This window comes from Diorhabda sublineata, chromosome 4 (assembly GCF_026230105.1).
Source record: "Diorhabda sublineata isolate icDioSubl1.1 chromosome 4, icDioSubl1.1, whole genome shotgun sequence".
NCBI lineage: Eukaryota > Metazoa > Arthropoda > Insecta > Coleoptera > Chrysomelidae > Diorhabda > Diorhabda sublineata.
The window spans coordinates 18,086,706-18,107,738 of NC_079477.1; the positions used below are offsets into that span (position 1 = coordinate 18,086,706).

Genomic DNA, 21,033 nt, shown 5'->3' on the forward strand with positions numbered 1-21,033 from the left:
TGATTGTTTGCTATGAAATTAAGTTGGTTTTTTATGTTTTTTTCTTAAATTTCAGTAATGCTAGAAACTATAAATTCTGTAATTTTCATGCACTGGCAATGGACTAACTACGGATATTTTTTCAATATTCCTGTTACATTATACTGGTGTGAAATTATCAACCCTTACTTAATTTCATACCAAAACTTTTTTTTTCAATATGAAATTTTGTGAATTAAAACGTAAAATCCTTGTTTTATTTGAAAATATTTTGTATTCTTGAATTTTTTTCCCAAAACAAATAGCTGCAGAGAAAAAAAATAAACACCATTATTTATATATTTTTTTAAATGAATTCAATGGAAAACAGAAAAGATATAAAATGCAATAAAATTCATAATAAATGCTGGAAATGGCCACCTCTACCTTGTTTAATTAAAAAATTTTAGAATAGTAGGCTGTTGTCACTTCAACAATTCATTTACTGTGTTCACTTAATGTTTAAGCAAATTGTAGTATACATATGCCAACCATTGCATTAGTCGAGGAGGGCCCCAAAATTGGCCTCCTCGATCTCTAGAGTTAACTTCTTGTGATTTCTGTACTTGAGGTCACCTGAAATCATTGGCCTACAGAACACCCATAGTTAATATCAACGATTTGAAGAATCATGTTCACAATGAGTGACACCATGAGGAATACACCTCAAATATTTGAACTGTACGACAATCCATGTATTTTGACTAGACTTGGTTATTTCAAGCATCTCTTATGAATTTTATTACATTTTAAATCTTTACTGTTTTCCACTCAATCTATTAAAATATATATATAAATTATGGTACTTATTCTTTTTCTCTGCAGTTATTGGTTTTTGGAAAAAAATTAACAATTAAAAATTTTTAAATAAAACAAGGATTTTTAGTTATAATTTTATTTAATAGAATTTCATATGGAAAAAAGTTTTGATGTTATATAAAGGTTGCTAATAGAAATATTGAAAAAATACCCGTGGTTAGCCCTTTGTGAGTGCACGAAAATGATAGAATTAGCAATCCTTATTTTATTTCATATCAAAACTTTTTGTCAAGATGAAGTTTTATGATATAAAATACTTAGAATTCTTGTTTTATTTAAAAAAGATGTTGTATTCATAATTTTTTCCCAAAAACAGAAGCTGCAGGGAAAAAAATAAACACCATAAATTATATTTTTTTCAATGAACAAAGATGTAAAATGTAATACAATTCATAATAAATGCTGGAAATGACCCGTGGTTAGTTTTTTACAAGTTCAGAATTTTAAGTTTCCAGTTTTTGTGAAACTCAATTTTAGCCACCACTGTTTAACGGTGATATCTCGGAAAGGGGTGAGCTGAGAAAATTTTGTTACAGTAAAGACTCATCTTAACTTCATACGAGCAATCACCACCTCAATTTTGCCGCATGAATTTAGAAATACCCTGTATATAAACTACAAGTTCTATGGAATCAGAATTGGGTACAAATATATACAGTTAGGTCCTACGGTAGAAGATAAATTCGTTTTCTATGTGTTTATGAATGCAAATGAAAAATCCTGAAGCACATCAATTTTTACAATCTTTTATCAGCTTTCATTAAATATTTGTTTTTGAAAAGCGATATGGCTACGCAAATGAAATATGAGGTGAACACTTTTTACAGAGACAAAGCGCATTAGAATGAACATTTTCAAGGCCTTATTAACTCAAACAAAATGAGTCGGATTTTTCCATAGATTAATATTGAAAATAGAGAGAGCGAATTTGGGAGCTTGTTTAAGTGGGCCCTCACTGTTGTAAGAGAATTACATCGGGATACCCATATATGTGATACCTTTATATGGACAGTTTCTATAAGTGGAAGATTTTCCGACTAAGTGGAACAAATAGTGTATCGTTCTCTCTCTCCTCCGAGCGCTTTGGCTCGCATGAAGCATGCGCAGCATAGATAAAGTGTCTAGAAAGAGAGAGAAAATGAATATTGTCGACACCTTAACGTAGAGACGTTTTTTCCCATATCAACTGTCCATATAGGAGTATTACATATATGGATATACCACTCTCTATTCCTCTCTATTCGATTCTGATTGGATATCCGTGACTTTGAAGTTTTGAGTGGTAGGAACGGTAAAAAAGGAGAATTACAAGATTTTATTTTAATAGCTAGTAGAGATAGGAACTCAAGTACTGGTTCAGAACTAGTAAAAATCTATGCTTGCTCTTTCCAATAGTACAATTCAACTCATATACCTTTCTATCCTTAATATTAACTCTATGTATTGTTTGCGTCGATTCATAACTGTAGATGAAATGTGGATTTACCCCTACATATGAAACAACAGTTGAGACAGTGGATTTTGGCCGGAAAAGTGAAGGTGATCCCTTTTGAGATAGTCATGGGATTACGTTCATCTACAATTTTCACAAAGGTAAAACGTAAACAAGAGAGAATTACGCATCACTGCTTGATTAGGTGAAAAGAGAAATTGCAAAAAAGCGCACGCATCTGAAGAAAAAGAAAATGCACCTAGTCACAGGTGATCTCCATGGCTGAAATTCTCGTCCCTTTATTCACCACACGTCCTGTTTTCTAACCTCAAAGTTTCACTTTCAGTGAAGATATTCTTAGTAGAAAGATGTCAATTATTATTTGAAGGGTTAAAAAAATTAGGACATCGCTGGGCTAAGTGAATAGATTTGAAAGGAGACTGTTGACAAATTATTATGGAAACGAAATGTGTTGTTCCTTTGTTAGGTCGGAAACTTCTCAAACAACGCTCGTAATACAAAATTTCATTATTTTCTATGCAGTATGGGATCAAATGAATTAATCAATTGTAAGAATACGGGACCGATTAATTTCGTGACGCACTTGTTGATAGTTATATCCCGAAATACGAATTTTCCATTGGCAATGATCCTTTTGAGAAAATCTTTTTCCTGATAAAGATAAACTCGTAGATAGAAATATAAGGTTTCAAGAAGTCGGGGCTACATCCCATTATATGACAGCCAAATAAGCTTATGTTAATCAGGTTTTACATATCGAGATTGGTAGGCGTGGCAAAATTAAATGATCTTACTGAAATGGACTATTATATGTGAAAGTATTCATAATTAAAAATCTACAAAAGTAAAGTACTCTCCTCCAGTTTGAATGATTATCAATTTAATATTTGGAAATTTAATCCACTCGTCAAACCTTTCACAAATAACTATAAGAGCATCAGTAACCAACGTATCTTTCTAAAAATTTTTACACATTCTAATCCATTATGCATATTTCAGCAAATTGAAAAACTACAAATATTGCCTCCTCCAACAAATAATTTCATCTTTTTCTTTCAGTTTTGATTTTGTATCTTTATTCTAAGTCTAATTTATGTGAAGTTTACCATAATTTGCCTATTTTGATGTTTAGTGAAATGTATATCAATTTTGGAATGTATATCAAGAGTCAATCCAAAGTTTTATTGTAAAGAATCCATGTAAAGAATCCATTTTTCTTTGGTTTTTCATAGTACAATCAAGTTGAATATTTTACCTTAGTTAGCATTGCTATTATTTCCATCCTTTGTTTGCTGTATGCTGTATACCGTCATAGTTTCTTTTTTGAGGTAAATTTTTCCAGTTTTACAGTTTTTGCGCAAGAAAACTAACCAAACATCTTCATTATATTATCCTATAATCACAATTGCAACTAATTAAATTGAATATAATGATCAAAAAATCATTTATTCTAGTACTGAAGATGATAGTTCAATAAGTATTAAAAGTAGTAAAAAGATTTTACTGACAATGAAAACAGCAAATATTGCGGGAGTTCTATAAGCTCGTTACTGTTCGAGATACATAATATACTCAAATTTGATCTAGGAAAATATCTCAAAATTTGTCAACGTCCTCTACTAGTCTAAAGGTGCTCGATATCTGATCCTATCTGACATCAGCTCTAAACATAAATGTTGTACGAACCCTAAACATCCTTGCAAGACGTCAGACGTAAAATAATGGTAGCAGACCCCAATGACTATACACGAGGATAGTTCAGCTAGCACGAGATGGCTGACGCGACATCAGTACACTGTCAAAATTGAAATGTATGGTAGTTTCCGAGCATTATCAATATCAATGTAATATACACCCCTCAAAAATTATCGCATCACTCATTATTTTTTAAATATTTTAAATGTGTTGCCTGTTTTTCAAATTTCATTATTATTACGAATTAAAACACCAATAGATACGCCTTTTGCAACATTTAATCTACAGAGGACAAAAAGTTTGATTTACCAAAACATAGAAAATATCAAAAAAATGGTACAAACAAATGGACGGTGCTTAAACTAAAACTAGCCAATTAATTTCTGATAGCGTGTGTTGCCGCCCGTCGCTCTAATTAAAGCTTCCATTCGTCTTGGAAGGCTTCTAAACATGTTCTGGACGTAACCTTGCGGCATGTTTTCCCAGAAGTTAAAAAGAACATTTTGAAGATCATCTAGTGTTCTTATTGGTGCCGAATTTACCATCTTAGATAGTTCCAGACATGTTCTATTGGGTTAAGATCCGGGCTACGTGCAGGCCAATTCAGGATGGGTATCTCGACATCTTCTAAGTACTGCCGAACCACTCTAGTAGCGTCTGGATGAGCATTATCGTGCATTAGCACAGAGTTGTCACCCATATATGGCACTACATGGGGTTCTAGGATATTGGTTATGTACCTGTCAGCATTTAGTCTTTCATCATTCACTGGTACTAACTCCGTGCGACCCTCGAAAGAAATTCCTCCCCAAACCATGATAAAGCCACCACCAAAGCTTTCAGTTTGACACAAATTAACCTGATCGTGCCGTTCACCTCGTCGCCTATATACTGGTACACGCCTATCTGATGAATACAGACAAAATATTGATTCATCCGTGAATAAAATATTGGACCAATATCTTGAATATTCCAATTTGCGTGCTCTCGAGCAAATTCCAATCTTGTTACTCGATGTTCTCTGGTAAGACGTGGACCTCTAGCTGGCACTCTGGCTCGTATACCTGACATTACGAGCAGCCAACAGATCTGTTTGCAGCCTTCGAGCGGTGGTATCCCTAATTCTTAACGCCGTTAACCTCAAATAACGATCATCCACTACCGAAGTTACCCTTCTGCTGCCTTGTCCGGGTCTTCTGGTTAGCTGTCCTGTTTTTTGCTAGCGAATAACAACTCTGGATATGGTGCTTTGTTGAACTCCAATTACCCCGGCGACGTATGTTTGACTGCGGCCATCTTGTATAAGAGCGATAATTCTAGTGGCTTCTTCATTCGTCACATGTCTTGTTAAACGTTTAGGCACATCCATTATTAACAAAATAAATTTAAATTTTCACTATACAATAACACAATTTGCTTAGAAAGTTCTCGATATCAATGCATTCCCTAAGACAGAAATGATTTACTGGAGCATTTTTTACTTCCAAAAAAATTTGTAAGAAATTGTGATATTTTTGCCCATGATAAGAAACCAGAAATATCTATTAAGTTTATACATATACAGATTGTCCCAAAAAACTAAAATTAAGTATTAAAAATATCCTAAAATATCAGTGATGCGAAAATTTATATGGGGTGTATAGTTTCGTAAAATTTTTTTGTAAATCATGAAAAAAATAAAAAAAGATATGACTTTGGAATATTTATAATAACAAATCAAACTCACTCCTATAATGTCATAAAATCTTAATGTAGGTAGGTACTATTTATTTGTTCATCTCTATATTTATTTTAACAATTTTACTTGTTCTTGCCAATTTTCAAGGTCTTCTCATAGCCATCATCTAGATTCAAAGTAGGGAATGCAATATTTTTTAGACTGCGCAAGGGAAGACCTAAAATAATATATTGTATTTAAAGCAAGAATTAAAGCTTCGTGTAATGTTTATACTTATATTTTTTCAACCACAAATATGGAAAAATATTTTATTCTTTTGACTTTTAAACTTATTTGGGAGTTTTGGGTGATAAATTAACCAATTTTTATAGTCTTATACTTACTTATAAATTATATAAATTCATTTATAAGCCTCTTTCATAATCATTTACTCTGAAATGTAATGAACAAATTGTAAAAGTATTAGGATTAAATTTGCCTCCTCGTTTACACCGATGTAGGTATCCATTCTTATCTAACTTGTGTATAGTCATTGAGCAGACACTGCAATAGCTTCGTACGACCGGCTGCCTACTCCGCAGAAGGCAATTCCGGGAAAGGCCTCTGTCTCGGTTATTTGATCCATTTTGAACTCATTTTTGATATGTGAGTATAAAATGGGAATATTGAACTTGCACTGACGACGATAAAATAGGCTCTTATATGAGCTAATTTTTGAGTAACTTTAACTACGTTCCCTGGTTGAATTGCTTATAAAGTAAATCCTCTTTTTCTCCGTTTTGGACCTACCTCAACTACCGCTGGTGTCTAGACCAACACAGCCAACTTATGCTGTTTGACAATTTAAATAATAACTAAAATGGGCTTCTACCAAAACAATTACACAAACTATGGTATACTAGGATCACAACCCGAGCTAAGAACGTATTTTACTATTGAATGGTAGACAATCACTGTTCTTTAACCGTTTCAAATAATGTTTTTATTCACATAAAACATCAGCGTGAGAATCGGTTAAATAACTAAGAGAGGAACATTTTTTGAAACCCCTGTGCTAAACCAAAACTCTGTAAGAGATGTGACCCTGGCTTCTTGTTTTAAAAAGAAGCTTAAGATTTCTACAACATTGGTGTCAAATGAAATCGAAATACCACGATTTAGCAAGCACTAAACTCTTATCTATCCTGTCGAAACTACAGCAGATAGTAATTACTTATAACGTGTTTTTGTTGGCAGTTCCTAAATAATTGATACTGAAACGTTATTCACTGTCTAAATAAATTTAATATATTTCTTCAGCGTAAATTCAGGTTATCAATATTTTTCGAATAAAACTTGATATAGGGCTTGTATTCAATGTGGTTGAATTGTCTTCGAAAAATAACAAGTAATTGATCAAAAAATTATTTGAAAAGAAGCTCAACTAATTCTTCGGCATCAAACAAATTAATATTTCCTATGCTTTTATTTTTCAGTGATAATATTGCTAGCTATTGCTACACTATCTAAAGCAGAATGCCAAAGTAAGTCTTGATGTCTCAATGTGTATTTTGGTGTTAATAATAATTGTTTCTGACAAATATATGTATAGAAAGCTTTTTTTGATATATTTACATTTCATTAGCGGATTTTTTTGTTTAGATATTAGCAAAGCACTGTTTTATCTGTTTGTATTCATTATTTTCACTACACTACACTTTCACAGATCTAACACTTTTTTAATATATGCACCGTGAAGTGAGAAATATGCGAAATACATACTTCTTCTAAGTAAACACCTTTAGAAGCTTTCATTGTATTTTTTCAAATAATTTTTGGATAAGTTCCAAGAGACGTTGATTAATAATGCACGTACTGAGTAATTAGAAATATAAATCCGCATGACATTATCATATAACTTAACAGATGAATAATTTCATTTCAGAAGAATCTTATCGTGATTTTATCAAATAATTTTCTTCCTGCAGCTTTTCCAAATTTTTAAGTGTAATCAATTCCATATTCATATCTGAAGGCCGATTCATAAACTTGACTTTGTTGTTACAAAATAAAAAAAATTGAATTGCACAAGACACAGCTGACGTTTTACGTCGCCGTTTGACGATCGGTCTGTAGGTGACTTTCAACATAAACTAATATTTTGAATATATATAATACTCCTATATGGACAGTTCTTATGGGAAAAAAAGTCTCTACGTTACGGTGCCGACAGTATTAATTTTTTCTCTCGTTCAAGACACTTTATCTATACTGCGCATGCTTCATGTGCGCAAAAGATGCGCAGAACTAAATGAAGCGCCCGGAGGAGAGAGATAACGATACACTATTTGTTTCACTTAGTCGGAACACCTTCCACTGATAGAAGCTGTTCATATAGGAGTATTACATATATGATCTTTTCCCGTCGGCCATTCGTAACAACTTCATTTGTGATTGTCACGTGATTTTGACTTATGAGGCTAGAACCTGATGTTGGGGTTATTTCTCTTTGTGTATACACACGTCAAAAAAAAAGAATAACAACATTTTTAGGTTGACGGCCGCAAAATTAACTTTATGAATGAGGTACAAAATTTGCTACTAATGTCACCCGCGAATGGGAACGACAAACGGAAAGTCAAGTTTATAAATCGGCCTTAATGCTCAACTGATATTTTTACATGTATTATCTACGGAGTCACAAAAAATAATGAAATTATCGAAAGAAGAATCTGGTTGAGGTCGTCTCTAGTAATGAAATAATAATTATGATTCTAGATGATATTTTAAACATCCTTTCATATGAATTCCATTGATACACTTTTCATAAATATAACCTGCCATCATTAAAGTGTTAAACTCTATTTTATCATTAAAAATAACATAAAACCAAACAAATCCTTATTATCCACATTTATGAATAACATAATCCTTAAAAAGATGCTAAAACAAGCACTGAACTGTGGAAAAATGGAAAAATCAAATTTTATTCACTATAGGAAATAAAAATGCACCTTAAATCTGTTACTATTTCACTATTTTTTATGAACCAATTGGGGGAGCTACAACCTGTGGGAAGTAAACTGGTATTTTTTCGTAGGGACTAAATCATTACTTCATTTTATCTTATTTAAGAAAAATCAAAAATCAAGTTACGGCAGATTTGAATTACAGGGGTTAGATGCAAAGAGGTACAAGTAATATTAGAGTGAAACGAAGAAAATCGAGTAAAAAGTTCTTACGTGCTTAGAAAATCTGTGAATGTTACCCAGATGGTATCTTAAGAGAAATTATTTTCATTTTTTAGTTGAGAATGTTTAAATAAAAATAGTTAAATTTATGGTTTTTATTCTGAAGTCATTTGTTCGTTTTTGTCTCCAAATTTCGTGAATAAAATTTCATAAGCTAAAAGTAATTTTATATAAAACACAAAAAACAAAAGAAATAAATTAACGTTAGTAGAAGGAATATATGAATATTAGTGGAAGAAAAAAATATTCTTCGTCAGGATCTAGTCTACGGCCCATTTCGTCAGCATCTACGTCTGGCTTTTTGTCTGGTTTTTTGATGTGGCAAGTTCTTATAGAAGTCATGGTAAGCCGAACGAATAAAGATAGATAAGAAATCATCTTCATTTCGCAGCAGACAATTTCTGTTAAGTTTGTTCATATCAAACAATAGAGTTTAGAGCAATTTCTAGAGTTGATAAACGGAAAATTCTCACTTCTTGCACTTTTAAAAGAAAAAATCATTAATTACTTTTTTCTGCAACCAAACACAATTTTTTCTGCTCTTACAAAGTGATTCTCAAAGTATATCTTTTTGGATCCTTCATAACGTAAATTTAAATATTGAAAAGAAATAAAGTTATCACTTGTCACAGGTATAAATTTGAAATTTTCATTAGTGATCAGGAATGAATATTTGAAGATTTGTCTTCGCATTTTTCTCTAGTAGATCGACGACCTGTCGCACTCCATGTATGAGAAGCCAGGTTCTAAGAATTTATGGTCAATTTTATTGACGTGTGTGAGTTAGACCAGAAACAAAATATATTTGGCAATATTTAGGTTTTTATTCTGCCCCCAATCCACTGTAAAAAACGTTACAAGAAATACTAATGAAAGATAAATTTAGATGGAGATATAAGGGACTTGTGCTAAAGCTAAAGTTATTCATGTATGCTACGCACAGTTTCAAAACTTTGATGAATACTGTTTCAGATATGTTTGTTCTCCACTTTCGAAATACACTCTTTTCTACACAAAACCTACGTTTATTCTTGTAAGGTATTAACTTAAGTAACAGTGTCTAACAAGTTAGAAACCCTGTTAGAACGAGTAGGTTTGTTGTACTAAGGTTGAATACTAAATATACTGTTTACACCACCGCTACACCAATTACACTGTCTGAAGTGCGTTTCGATAATCAGTCTTCAGAGACCGAAGGTAAAGTTTACCTTTACCTATCGAAACGCGCGTCAGACAGTGTAATTGTGAGTCGTGGTGTAAACAGTGTTTTCACTATGAATAATTCCAATTGTTCCAGAAATTCCAACTTAGTACTAAGGTCCATGCATTATCTTTTCCTATAGTTCTTATCCTAATTGAATTCTGCACACCCTCCAATAGCTAGAACTTTCGCCTGATGCTAGGGCTCCTATTAAGGGAGTATTTGGTTCTTGGCTCGTATACAACTACTTCCGATTCTATTGCGGTTCTAAAGCATCACTTAGTAATACTGATTTTCCTTAGAAATTATATGTTTGATAAGTTATATCTGAGGAATTCTGGGAAAAAATTTGCCACAAGGTTTTTCCATTCTCATGAGTATATGATTCTTCCTTTTCAGAATCCGATGTTAATCATACTGATAATAGACGTAATGGCATGTCTTTATACGCTAATGTGCTGTGAAGTTAGGTCTAAAATGGTTTTAAATGTTAAAGTTTTGATTCGTTGACTGGTGCTTGAGTTTTTCCTGCCAGGCAATTTCTCAATAAATTATTATTCGCATGATAATGATAGTGTATATCAATCGCAGTTTACAATTTTTTGCATAAATTATGGCCGTTGTGTGTCGTAGATATAATTCCTGAATTCCTTACTAAACAGTTGGTTTGCTGTTTTGGAATAATTGCCTAGGTGAAGCCATTTACTGGTATTGTCTGAGTTCAATCCCAATCCCACAGACTCGCACCATATCTCGCACCATAATTCCTGAGGGTAGCATCACCCATAGCCAACGTAATAGTCCTATCCACTCCTATTACGCCTGGAGCATACGGTCTAGTCATTGCTAGACGCTTATTCAACACTTCAGTCTCTCTCTCTCATGGTTATGTCCTTGTATCGTTGTGCTCAATCATAACATCAACGGAAATAGATTTATTAGCCACAAAACGAAAACGAGAAACAGTTGAAGAGTTGTATGCAAAATAGTTTCTTATGTAAGTATCTTGTCCTTGAAAGTGTATTTTTATCTTCTCTAGAAGTACATCGAATGACAATCGGAAATATTCAAAAAACCATAGAGTTGTCTTATTTCTAAAACAGGATGAACCGAAATACTTCCTTTGGTAGCAAAGTAAACAAAGAATAACTAGCTTCTTATATAATAATTCTAATTTGTAAAAAGACTAAGGAACTTTTAATGTAAAATTATAACCTATCACAATCTGGGCCTTTATCTGGGTTATGTGTTCAGAACGTGTGCCTCCGCCCTTAAGTTCAGATGGCTACTCCTTCATACTCTAGTGCTGCCTGTAGCTGTTCTGTCAATTAAAATTCAAAGCTTCGTTTCCATAGCTGTTAAACAAACGATGTGTTGCTGATGGGTTTGAATTATATCGAGTTTGTCCAATTATCCTCATCCATTTTAAGAATATAATAAGGTGACTTTTGGTCTCCTCCAGTTTAGTGGTATGCCATCTAATGATGTGATGATAATGAGAAGTTCTCCCTTTCTGTGGAACAAGATGGGCTTATTATGGAGAATAGGCATAGAAGGAAAACGAATGCATTTAAGAAGATGGATTATCCCAAAACCTTTCCTTTTGATCTTAGAAATTAAAAAAACATTTTTCACGGTCCTCAGCACTCTAGTGCGAAATGTTTTAACTGGTACTCTACTAATAGTTTATAAAATACAGTATTATTATGTCACCAACCTGTAATGTTATATCACATGAAGTTCAATTACAAGCTTTTACGGCATTTGGCTCACGTGGCACACAGGATGGAGACAATAATGATACTACTTTGATAGATATTATGGAATGAAATATATCCATAATGATGGATTGTAGACTTGTACGAGTATATCTATTCGCTTCCTATTGGTTTGAATTGATTGTGGAAAAGAGAAGTTATAAAAACATTTATAAACAATGTTCATTGCAATGCCTCTTAGTTTTTTAACTTTGTGCAAGTCCGGTACTCCTTTTTTTAGGAAAATCTACAATTTAAAATTTCGATAGGTGACCTTGACCCTGATTGAAAATTGTAGTAGTACCTCTACCATATTTTCTTCACATTGAACTGAACGTGGTTGATTCTTGCATGACTAAATTGTCCACATAACTACATTGTTATTAACCGCTGTGATGAAATTTAAACAATAACTGAATTTGGTTGTTTCACTTTCATTTATGTAACAAATAATTTGAGTATAATTCGGTTCAAAATATTTCGTCTCGTACAATAATCTTTGTAAGCTGTAACGAGTATTCCAAAAATATATGTATTTAGACTTTTTGCCACAGTTACAATTGAGCAAAACTATTACATATAAAATTTGATATTGTAGAATGAATATAATAAAAAAAATCAATATCAAATTGTAAAACAAAATATTTGATGAAAACAATTGTAATGAATCTTTATTTCTCACAAAAATATTTTTTATATTACATGATAATCCCATAATTAAAGTTAAACATCAAGGGGTTAACAATAATATTTACGTTTAAGTAGGAATCTTCAATTTTAAACAAATGATAATTGATTTTTTCCAATTTTAATTTGAAATATGAACTATCGGCTTTCTTAACGATTGTAGAATGTATTTAAAATGCAGGAAAGCATATTTTTTATGGTAAAGGTCTACTTACAAAATTGTTACGCGAAAAAGTAAACATTGATAAATTATCATGTCAATACAATATATCATAACAAATGAGTATACCTTAAGGGATTAACAAATAATTCTATACTCAGTGATAAGAAACACGAAATGACTTTAATAGTAAGTATACTAGATTTTAGGCTGGCGAAACTTTGTAATTCAGATCAGGAAGATCTTGTATAGATGCGATATTTGTTCTGCGACAAATAACTGAAAAATCTATCGAGTATAAACCGGGCGTTTGTCCGAATACAACTGGTGGACGTGATACAAATCCCATGTAACATCACAAAAATCATCGAAAACATTAGCCAAAATCAATGGCATAACTACCGAAGAAATTCCTGTGAACAATGGTATTCGACAAGGAGATTCTCTTCGCCCAGTATTGTTCAACATCGTTATGGATGAAGTAATAAAAAGCACTCGTAACCTGAAAGGGCATAAAATGGGGAACAAAGACGTCAAGATCCTGTGCTATGCCGATGATGCTATATTGCAGAAAACGAAGATGACCTACAGAGATTGCTATTCAAATTCAACACAACGGCAAAAAAATTAAAAATGAAGATATCTGCATCAAAAACGAAATGCATGACCACCTAAAAAACACCTGTCAGATACAGACTGTTTGTAGATGATGAAATTATACAACAAGAGATGAAATTTAAATATGTAGGCTTAGAAATATCAGGATACGGTGATATCGAAGCGGAGGTAAGAAACCAAGTGGCGAAAGCAGCACGAACCTCAGCTTACCTGAACGATACACAGCGGAAACCAGACCAACACATCGAACACAAAGAGAATATTAGAATCCACCGAAATGAAAATAGTGCGCAGGATCGCTGAAAAAACACTTTTTGACGCGAGGACATTAGAAGAATATGTAAGATTGATAAAGTAAACAAACGGATACTGGGAAGAAAGAGAGAGTGGAATGAACACATAGATCGAATGAATAACGACAGAATGGTCAAAATAGCTAGAGGCAAGTCGCCTCTACACGTTGGAAGATCCCACAAGAGATGGAGTGACAACCTCTCTTATAATTAAAGGGCAGAGGATACGAGGAAAAACAAGTATTTTGCTTACATTAAAGAAAGAAGAAGAAGAAACTTTGTAAGGATATTACTTGAAATTAATTTTGTATTTCGGATACTAGTTTCATATACTTCAGTTATTATGATCAGTTTCTCCAAATTCTCATAAGAATAATTTTTCTTCCCTTTTCTCTATCGGATTGTAAGATATCAAGTTCCCAAAATTCTTCTTCTATAACATATGGAGTTACATAATAATTGACTAAGATTTTGAAGTATAAATGTTATATCATTACACGTGATATTTTTCTTCATTTGAGCCTAGATTAGTTCAATGGATTTAAGTTCACAGTGATTAAGTGGTATCTGCAATACTTGAACTTCAAGTTTTTTGCCATTTTATTGTTACGCATTCTTCCACGACATAAGCTTCAAAGTCGGTCCTGTCCGATTATACTTGAGCTCTAAAATTTGGAGAATATGCTGAATCATTTGTCGACGCATTTGATATTGCCTTCGATGCATGCTTTTTACAAACAGCGGTGTTTATTTGCTTATGTTTTGTTTAGTTTCTAAAATTTTAGAGATATCAATTTTGATATATATTCGAGTTTAAGTTTTAATTAAAAAGTCGTAGTGAACAGAATGAAACAGAAAAAATAACCAGTTAGTTAAGACTAGCATAAGAGACAGTTATAAATTCACTCCACCGATAAAAATAGTGTGAATAAATTCGAAAAACATTACATTATATACAATACACTTCTTAAATGCTTGTGAATGTTGACTACGTCACTGCAATAGCTTTTTGAGTAATTTTTCTGATGCTTCTATTTCTCTGGTTAAAATAGCAAAATAGATGGTTTTTGCTCCTCCTTTTAGTGATAGGTAACATTTTTATTATGTACTACTACACAAAGCAGCTACTGATGTCGCGGCGGAACTAATACTGATCGCTATAAAAAACTTTCCTTAAAATTCCTTTTTATTTGCTGGCGTCCGTAAAAACCCGTGATATATGTAATCTAACATGTGAATCGCGACTTAAGATTCACATTTTCCTTTCAGATTCCATTTTGTTTTTTGGGACGAATTTGCAATAGTTTTATTTATATATTTGGTCAATTGGGAAGTTGTTTTTTTCAATCTATTGGCATTAAACAATTAACTAGGGTATCTTCAAGTGCTTTTTATTAGCTCAGCACAAAATTATTTGTGTGCATTTCGTAGTTTAGATTCCAGTACACCTGAAAAAAATTAATGATTTCAGGGTGTTATTAAGTGAGATAATAAATAAGTTTTTGTGAACTCCCTTGATTGTTTTGTCAGCTTGCCCTTTAATTGCCCTCTTACATATTCGCGTTTATCACATCTCTCTATCACATTGCTCTTTATTTCCTTCATGAGAGTCCTAGCCTCTTTGGAATGTAGGTAACTATTTCCTTTTTTATTGCCTCCTTCCATATTTTTCGATCTTCAAATTGGTGTAACGATACGTTCTCATAGGGGATCGGCCTTATTTTACCCTATACTTCTCTCATCACTATAACCCTGTCCATATTGATATTTCGTCTTCCAGCTGCGTGCCCAAAATATTTAAACATTCTCTTCATGCATAATGATGATAGTCTGGTGGTCACTCTTATAGTACCTTCTGATTAATTCTGAACAATCACTTGTAACATCACATTTCAAATGAATCAATATATTTGCGTTCCTTAGCTCTAAATGTACATTATTCTCAGCCTTATTAGAAAATTGAGAAGACCATCATTCGGACCAGATTCATTTTACTATTTTTGGCTATGTATGAACTTTTCCATATTTTTGTATGTCTCGCCATCGCACTCTTGGTGCTTATCACATACATAACCCTAAATGGAAAAAAGAGCTCTTCGAATGGCTAATAACCAACGGAAGTGTGGCACAAGAGGGATAACTGTTTTAGTTCTGTAAACCACTTTCACAAACATTTAATAAATATAGTATGTATGGAATAGCAAAGCAACATGGACTTGTTCAAGTGGGCCCAAATTGCTGATAGTAGGAGAAAGAACATCGGTATACCACTCTCTATTCTATTCTGATTGGATCGCCATGACCTCTTGGTTTCGAGTAGTGCAAGCGGCAAACGAGGAGGAGAATAATAAATTTTGATTTTATTAGCGAGTACAAAGAGAAAGAGAGTGGTGAATCGATTCATTTTTTCTCTCTTCCAAGCAATTCAATTCAATTCAACATACTGCTTTCTTTATCTTTAATATCAACTCTATGTTGTCACCTTATCACTGTAAACTTATTGAACTAATCTGGGTTCAAATGAGAGGATATGTCACGAGAAACAATACATTTAAACTTGTTCGTTAATTATGTTACTAGAAATAAAATTTTACCGGACAATTGACAAGAGGCTACTAGACATGTCATAGTATAGGAAAAATATCTGAAAACTTAATATGTTAGTATAGTAAACAATACAATGAATTGAAATTTATATATTTAGATATATAATAATGAATGAATCAGTTCATATGAAGTTATTACCAGAAATACAAAGATTATTTGCAATTATTTTTTAAATTAAGCAGTATAATTCCATATTTATGATTATATTTAAGTAAAATGTCCTAATCTACTATCTAGTATAATCTTTTAATCAAAATAAATGTGGGTACTTGATATACTTTCATGTTCTTCGTGGCTGATGTATAGAATTATCAATCCGTGAGGATTTGCTTATTTTCATTTGTGATTTATTCCTAGTTTTCCTAGTTGTCATGTCAAAATTTAATGAAACATCAAATTAACAGTTATCATTATTGACTTTCTTTTGCTTTCTAATATTGTAAAGATCTTTGTAATGAAAACTGAGCTATCAAGTATTTTCAAATAAACTATAGATACAATAGAAGACACATTTAATCAGCGAACGGCACATTTGTTTAATTGTTTTAATAGTGGAAATTTGACACTTGAAGATCGTTCGCCCACTGTTCACCATTTCGTAAATTTCTTGAGTCTAGACTTTGTTAAATATTCGACTTCAAATGAATGCAATAAACTACAAGTAACAAATAAAACATCTATATAAAAAAAATACTTGATGTATGTTATAATGATGAATTAAACGTTCAATTGACAATTTCAATGTAAATATTATCATAACTATATAATAGGGTACTTGACAAATTTGAAAAAAGTTGTCTAAATGATATATTCACCTCTAATTTGACATGCAAAATTTTATATGTTTTTTCATTATTATCATCTGAAATGTTGGTTTACATTTCCTGCTAAAACGTTCATTACCAATTTGGCCAATAAATGATATCAGAATAAAGTAAACTTGTGAACAGTTAACAGCATTATCAGTGTTTATTTAGATTTGTATTATAGAATGACTTTTAAAACATATAAGGGATGTATAGTGCCGCATTCAACTCAAACTTCTTCAAAGCACCTATTTACAAACTTACTTGTTCGAAACCTGTTCTACCATAGGTGTAGAGGTCATATTTCTTGTCTATTGTAAGCTTATCTTTTGCTTCATGTTTAGGTCGCTTCCAGTTTATTCCTCTTTTTTCAGGTTTTTTGCTATTTCTCCATTCCTTTGCCTTCTGGGTCCCTTCTCTTCTTTTTGTTTGTTTCGGTTTCCCATATCACTTTAACTGTTCTGTTCCCCTTCATTCTCACTATGTATTCAAACCATCACAATTGTTGTTCGATTTTTTATACTGCACTCACTATGTTTAATTCGCATCTAATTATGTCGTTCTTTGTTTTCTCGAGTCTTTTCACTTCCGCTATTTTTCTCAGTTTCTCATCTCACATGTTGTTATTTTTCGCTTCAATTTGTTGGTTAGCACCTACGGTTTTCAACCATAGATCAGCATTGGTACGTACTGATTCCTAGATTCTTGTTTTCTTATATTTTGTTATCTATTTTTTGTTGAAGAATACTCCATACAGGACTAAATATGAAGCTATCTTCTTTACCTTATTGGCTACCTCTCCATCAATTCTTCCATTTGGTCATACGATTTTTCCTAGATACTTCAGCCTGTATTTGCACAGTTATTTCTTCTGGTTTGTTTGATATTTTTAATATTTATGTCTTTTTAATGTTTATCTGTAAGTCCGTATTGCTCCACTTCATTACTCCACTTCTATATTTTTGTAGTTTTTCTATTGTGTTAGGGAATATTATTAGGCCGTTTGCATACATTAGTTTGTTTATGTAGACTGGTCTCAATCTGTTGTATCCTATGTTTGCTTCATTTCTTTCTTTGTTCACTTTTTGAGCTATTTCGACCATGACTAGAAGAAACATTAACTGGATTAAAACGCCTCCTTGTATCACTCTGTAAGTTACAAAACTACTAGTCGTCTTTCCGCAGACTCTTACTACATTCTCTGTTTTCTTATATATTCCTAACTATGTTTAGCAGTTGCTTATTAACTTTTCTATTCCTCAATGTTTTCCATATATTCTCTCTGTTTATACTATCGAAGGTTTCTCTAAATAAATCAACTGCTGCAACATAAATCCCACTGTCCGTATCTGCTATTTTTTCTGTTATTTGCCTCAAAGTGAATATCTATTGATTCTAAATGCTGCCTGTCTATCATTTAATTTTCTACCTCCCGACTTAGTCTATCTTCAATTATACGTTCAAAGAGCTTGTATGTAGTACAGAGTAGCGATATCCTTCTATATAATTTTTGTAACTGTTATAACTTCCTTGTGTGAATGGGTGCTATTATTGCTATTTTCCACTCCCGTGGGATTTAAAACACCCAAAGAATTATTTATTCACGTACCAAAAGTAGTAGAGGACCGAAAAAAGTGGTTACAACTTGCTCGAAAAGATCCAAATATGAGTGTCTTGAGGACTTGGTTGATACAAATAAATAATATGGCATAAAAAAATTGAAATTAAATATTGTTAACAATGCACAAAGAGATAGGAAAGTGCAAAGAAATTTAATTGATATGTTAAATTAATTTGTTAAAAAAGAATATCACAATTAAAAAGGAAGATTTTATACTTTAACTAAATTTCAGAAATTCACTTGTTTATTTCGTTTCTAAATGTAAATAGGAACAAAAAATCTATAATTTTAATGTCACAAATGATAATTATTATTAAACTAATGAAATGAAAACTTAACCATAACTTTCATGTAGATAAATAAAAGAATAATCCAATTAGCAGTTAGTACATGCTTACATTGAAATTTAAACGATTCTAAATTCAGAAGCACGGATACCATTATTGGTTGCAAAGAAGCCCAATACCATAATTCCATCTAACATTGATAATTTATATCTATCCGCTTTCCAATGTAAATGTTTTTAATTGTAATTACAAATTCACAATACAAACCTTAATTTATGTATAGATCTTTGATTTAGACAAAAAAAAATAAAATTACTGGTGCGGTGATAGTTAATATAAAGTGAACTAAATTGCGTTAATCGGATCGCATAGGGCGTTCACTATATAGTGATGTCCCTAGTAGCTGAATAGTGCACCGTTTTTTTCTGATCACATAATGAAATGGTCAATTTAATAAATTTCATTTGTAAACATCCGCAACTCTGAAGGTCATTGATGAAAAAGAAGCAGAAAAAAAGTAGCAGACTTCGCAAAGCACTCACAAAATGTTTTTCAACCTAACTCCGCAAAAATAGACGAACATAAAATTAATATCTCATTACAACCAAACTTCTTCATAACTTTTAGCTATAATTCAATACTCACAACTAGTTATTTTTCAGTGGAAATTAGCTGAAATAATCCTCAAACCTAAACCTGGAAAATTAGCTGAGGAAGTTACTTTCTATAAACCAATAAGCTTACTTGAAATACTACCTAAAGTGTTATTTAAAACCATAATAATACCCATTCTTATTGAAAACAAAGTTAATCCAAAGCATCAATTGAATAAAAGAATGTAAGAAGTACTGCTCCGGGATATTCCTCGATATATGTCAGGCCTTTGATAAAGTCTGGCAATTGGGTCTACTTTACCAAATCAGAAAATTCATTCTCCTGAATTAATTCCTCCTTCTCAAATTCTATGCAGACGTTCTCCAAGGTTGCGTTTTGAATCCGCTACTATATCTTCTATATACAGACAATTCCCCACATCCGATAACACACATAATATGTCAAATTTAAGTTAACGAGTTCCATCCACGTGATATTTACAAACAGACGAGAAAACTATCCCTCCATTACAATAAATGAGCATGAAATTCCACAGAAGGAGAAAGCCAAATATCTTGGAATCCATTTGAATAGTATAGGAGACGTTCTAGGAGAAAACAAATCTTCACGAAAACTATATTGGATAATTGGCGAAAAATCACAACAATTCATTGACAATAAGTTATTGTTATATAAGTCAATACTTAACCCTATTTGGACATATGGAATCCATCGGTAGGGCTCTACATCAAATATAAAAATTATCGAGATATTTTTCAAAATATTTAAGGATGATGAGAAAGGCTACACGTCCAATAACATCATTACAAGTGATTGAAATTGAAACTACCAGTGAAAAGTACAGTAAAAGACATTCGGTCTCACCCCAATCAAATGGCGAAAAACCTAGTTTCCAAACCTCTTTCGACGTAGATCAAAAAATTCTCACCGTTTTAGTTTAGAAATATTATCTATGTTTACTTTTATATTTTAGCATATTTTATTTGAAATTTTACAGGAGTGGTAAGTATGCCATTCAAGATGGAACTAAGACACACAATTAATTCCAACTGTGTATTATTCAAGAATTTACAATTGATTGTCTAATTAGGGACATTACATTCCAGCCATTATTATAACCTTCCCCGCCTTTCATGACCAGCTGATCTTGTCAGGGCTACCATATTGAATAATACTCATCTTTTAACTAACTCACCAATTTTTATATACCTATTTTTAACCTGTTTGTCATACATGTTTTGTGATACTGGTAGGTAGTTGCAGAAACTACACAATTAAGGGGAAAACCATAAGATTCTACTCCACAAGTAAATTTCTTTTATTCGCCTACGATTTACTTATTGTTACACTTTCAAACAGATTATGAATAAATTTGAAACTAAAAAAACATTATTGTTTGCAACAAATATTGGAAGGAAAATGTTAATTTTAGGAATTTTTAAGACTTTTAACAATAAATAAAAATCTTTAATTTCTTATTTCTTGGAC

General features: G+C 32.1%; 1 protein-coding gene across 3 annotated transcripts in view; it reads left to right on the forward strand.

Moving 5' to 3' along the window:
* The window catches only part of LOC130443012 (protein quiver), a 68,796-nt gene that overhangs the window by 20,650 nt on the left and 27,113 nt on the right, over window positions 1–21,033 (forward strand). For 2 of the 3 annotated variants that reach the window (XM_056777451.1, XM_056777450.1), the window contains one exon: window positions 7,139–7,186. The exons of the other annotated variant lie outside the window; for it this stretch is intronic. In XM_056777451.1, the coding sequence (XP_056633429.1) occupies window positions 7,139–7,186 (48 nt within the window). The remainder of the gene's footprint in view (window positions 1–7,138; window positions 7,187–21,033) is intronic. 3 annotated transcript variants of the gene reach the window in all.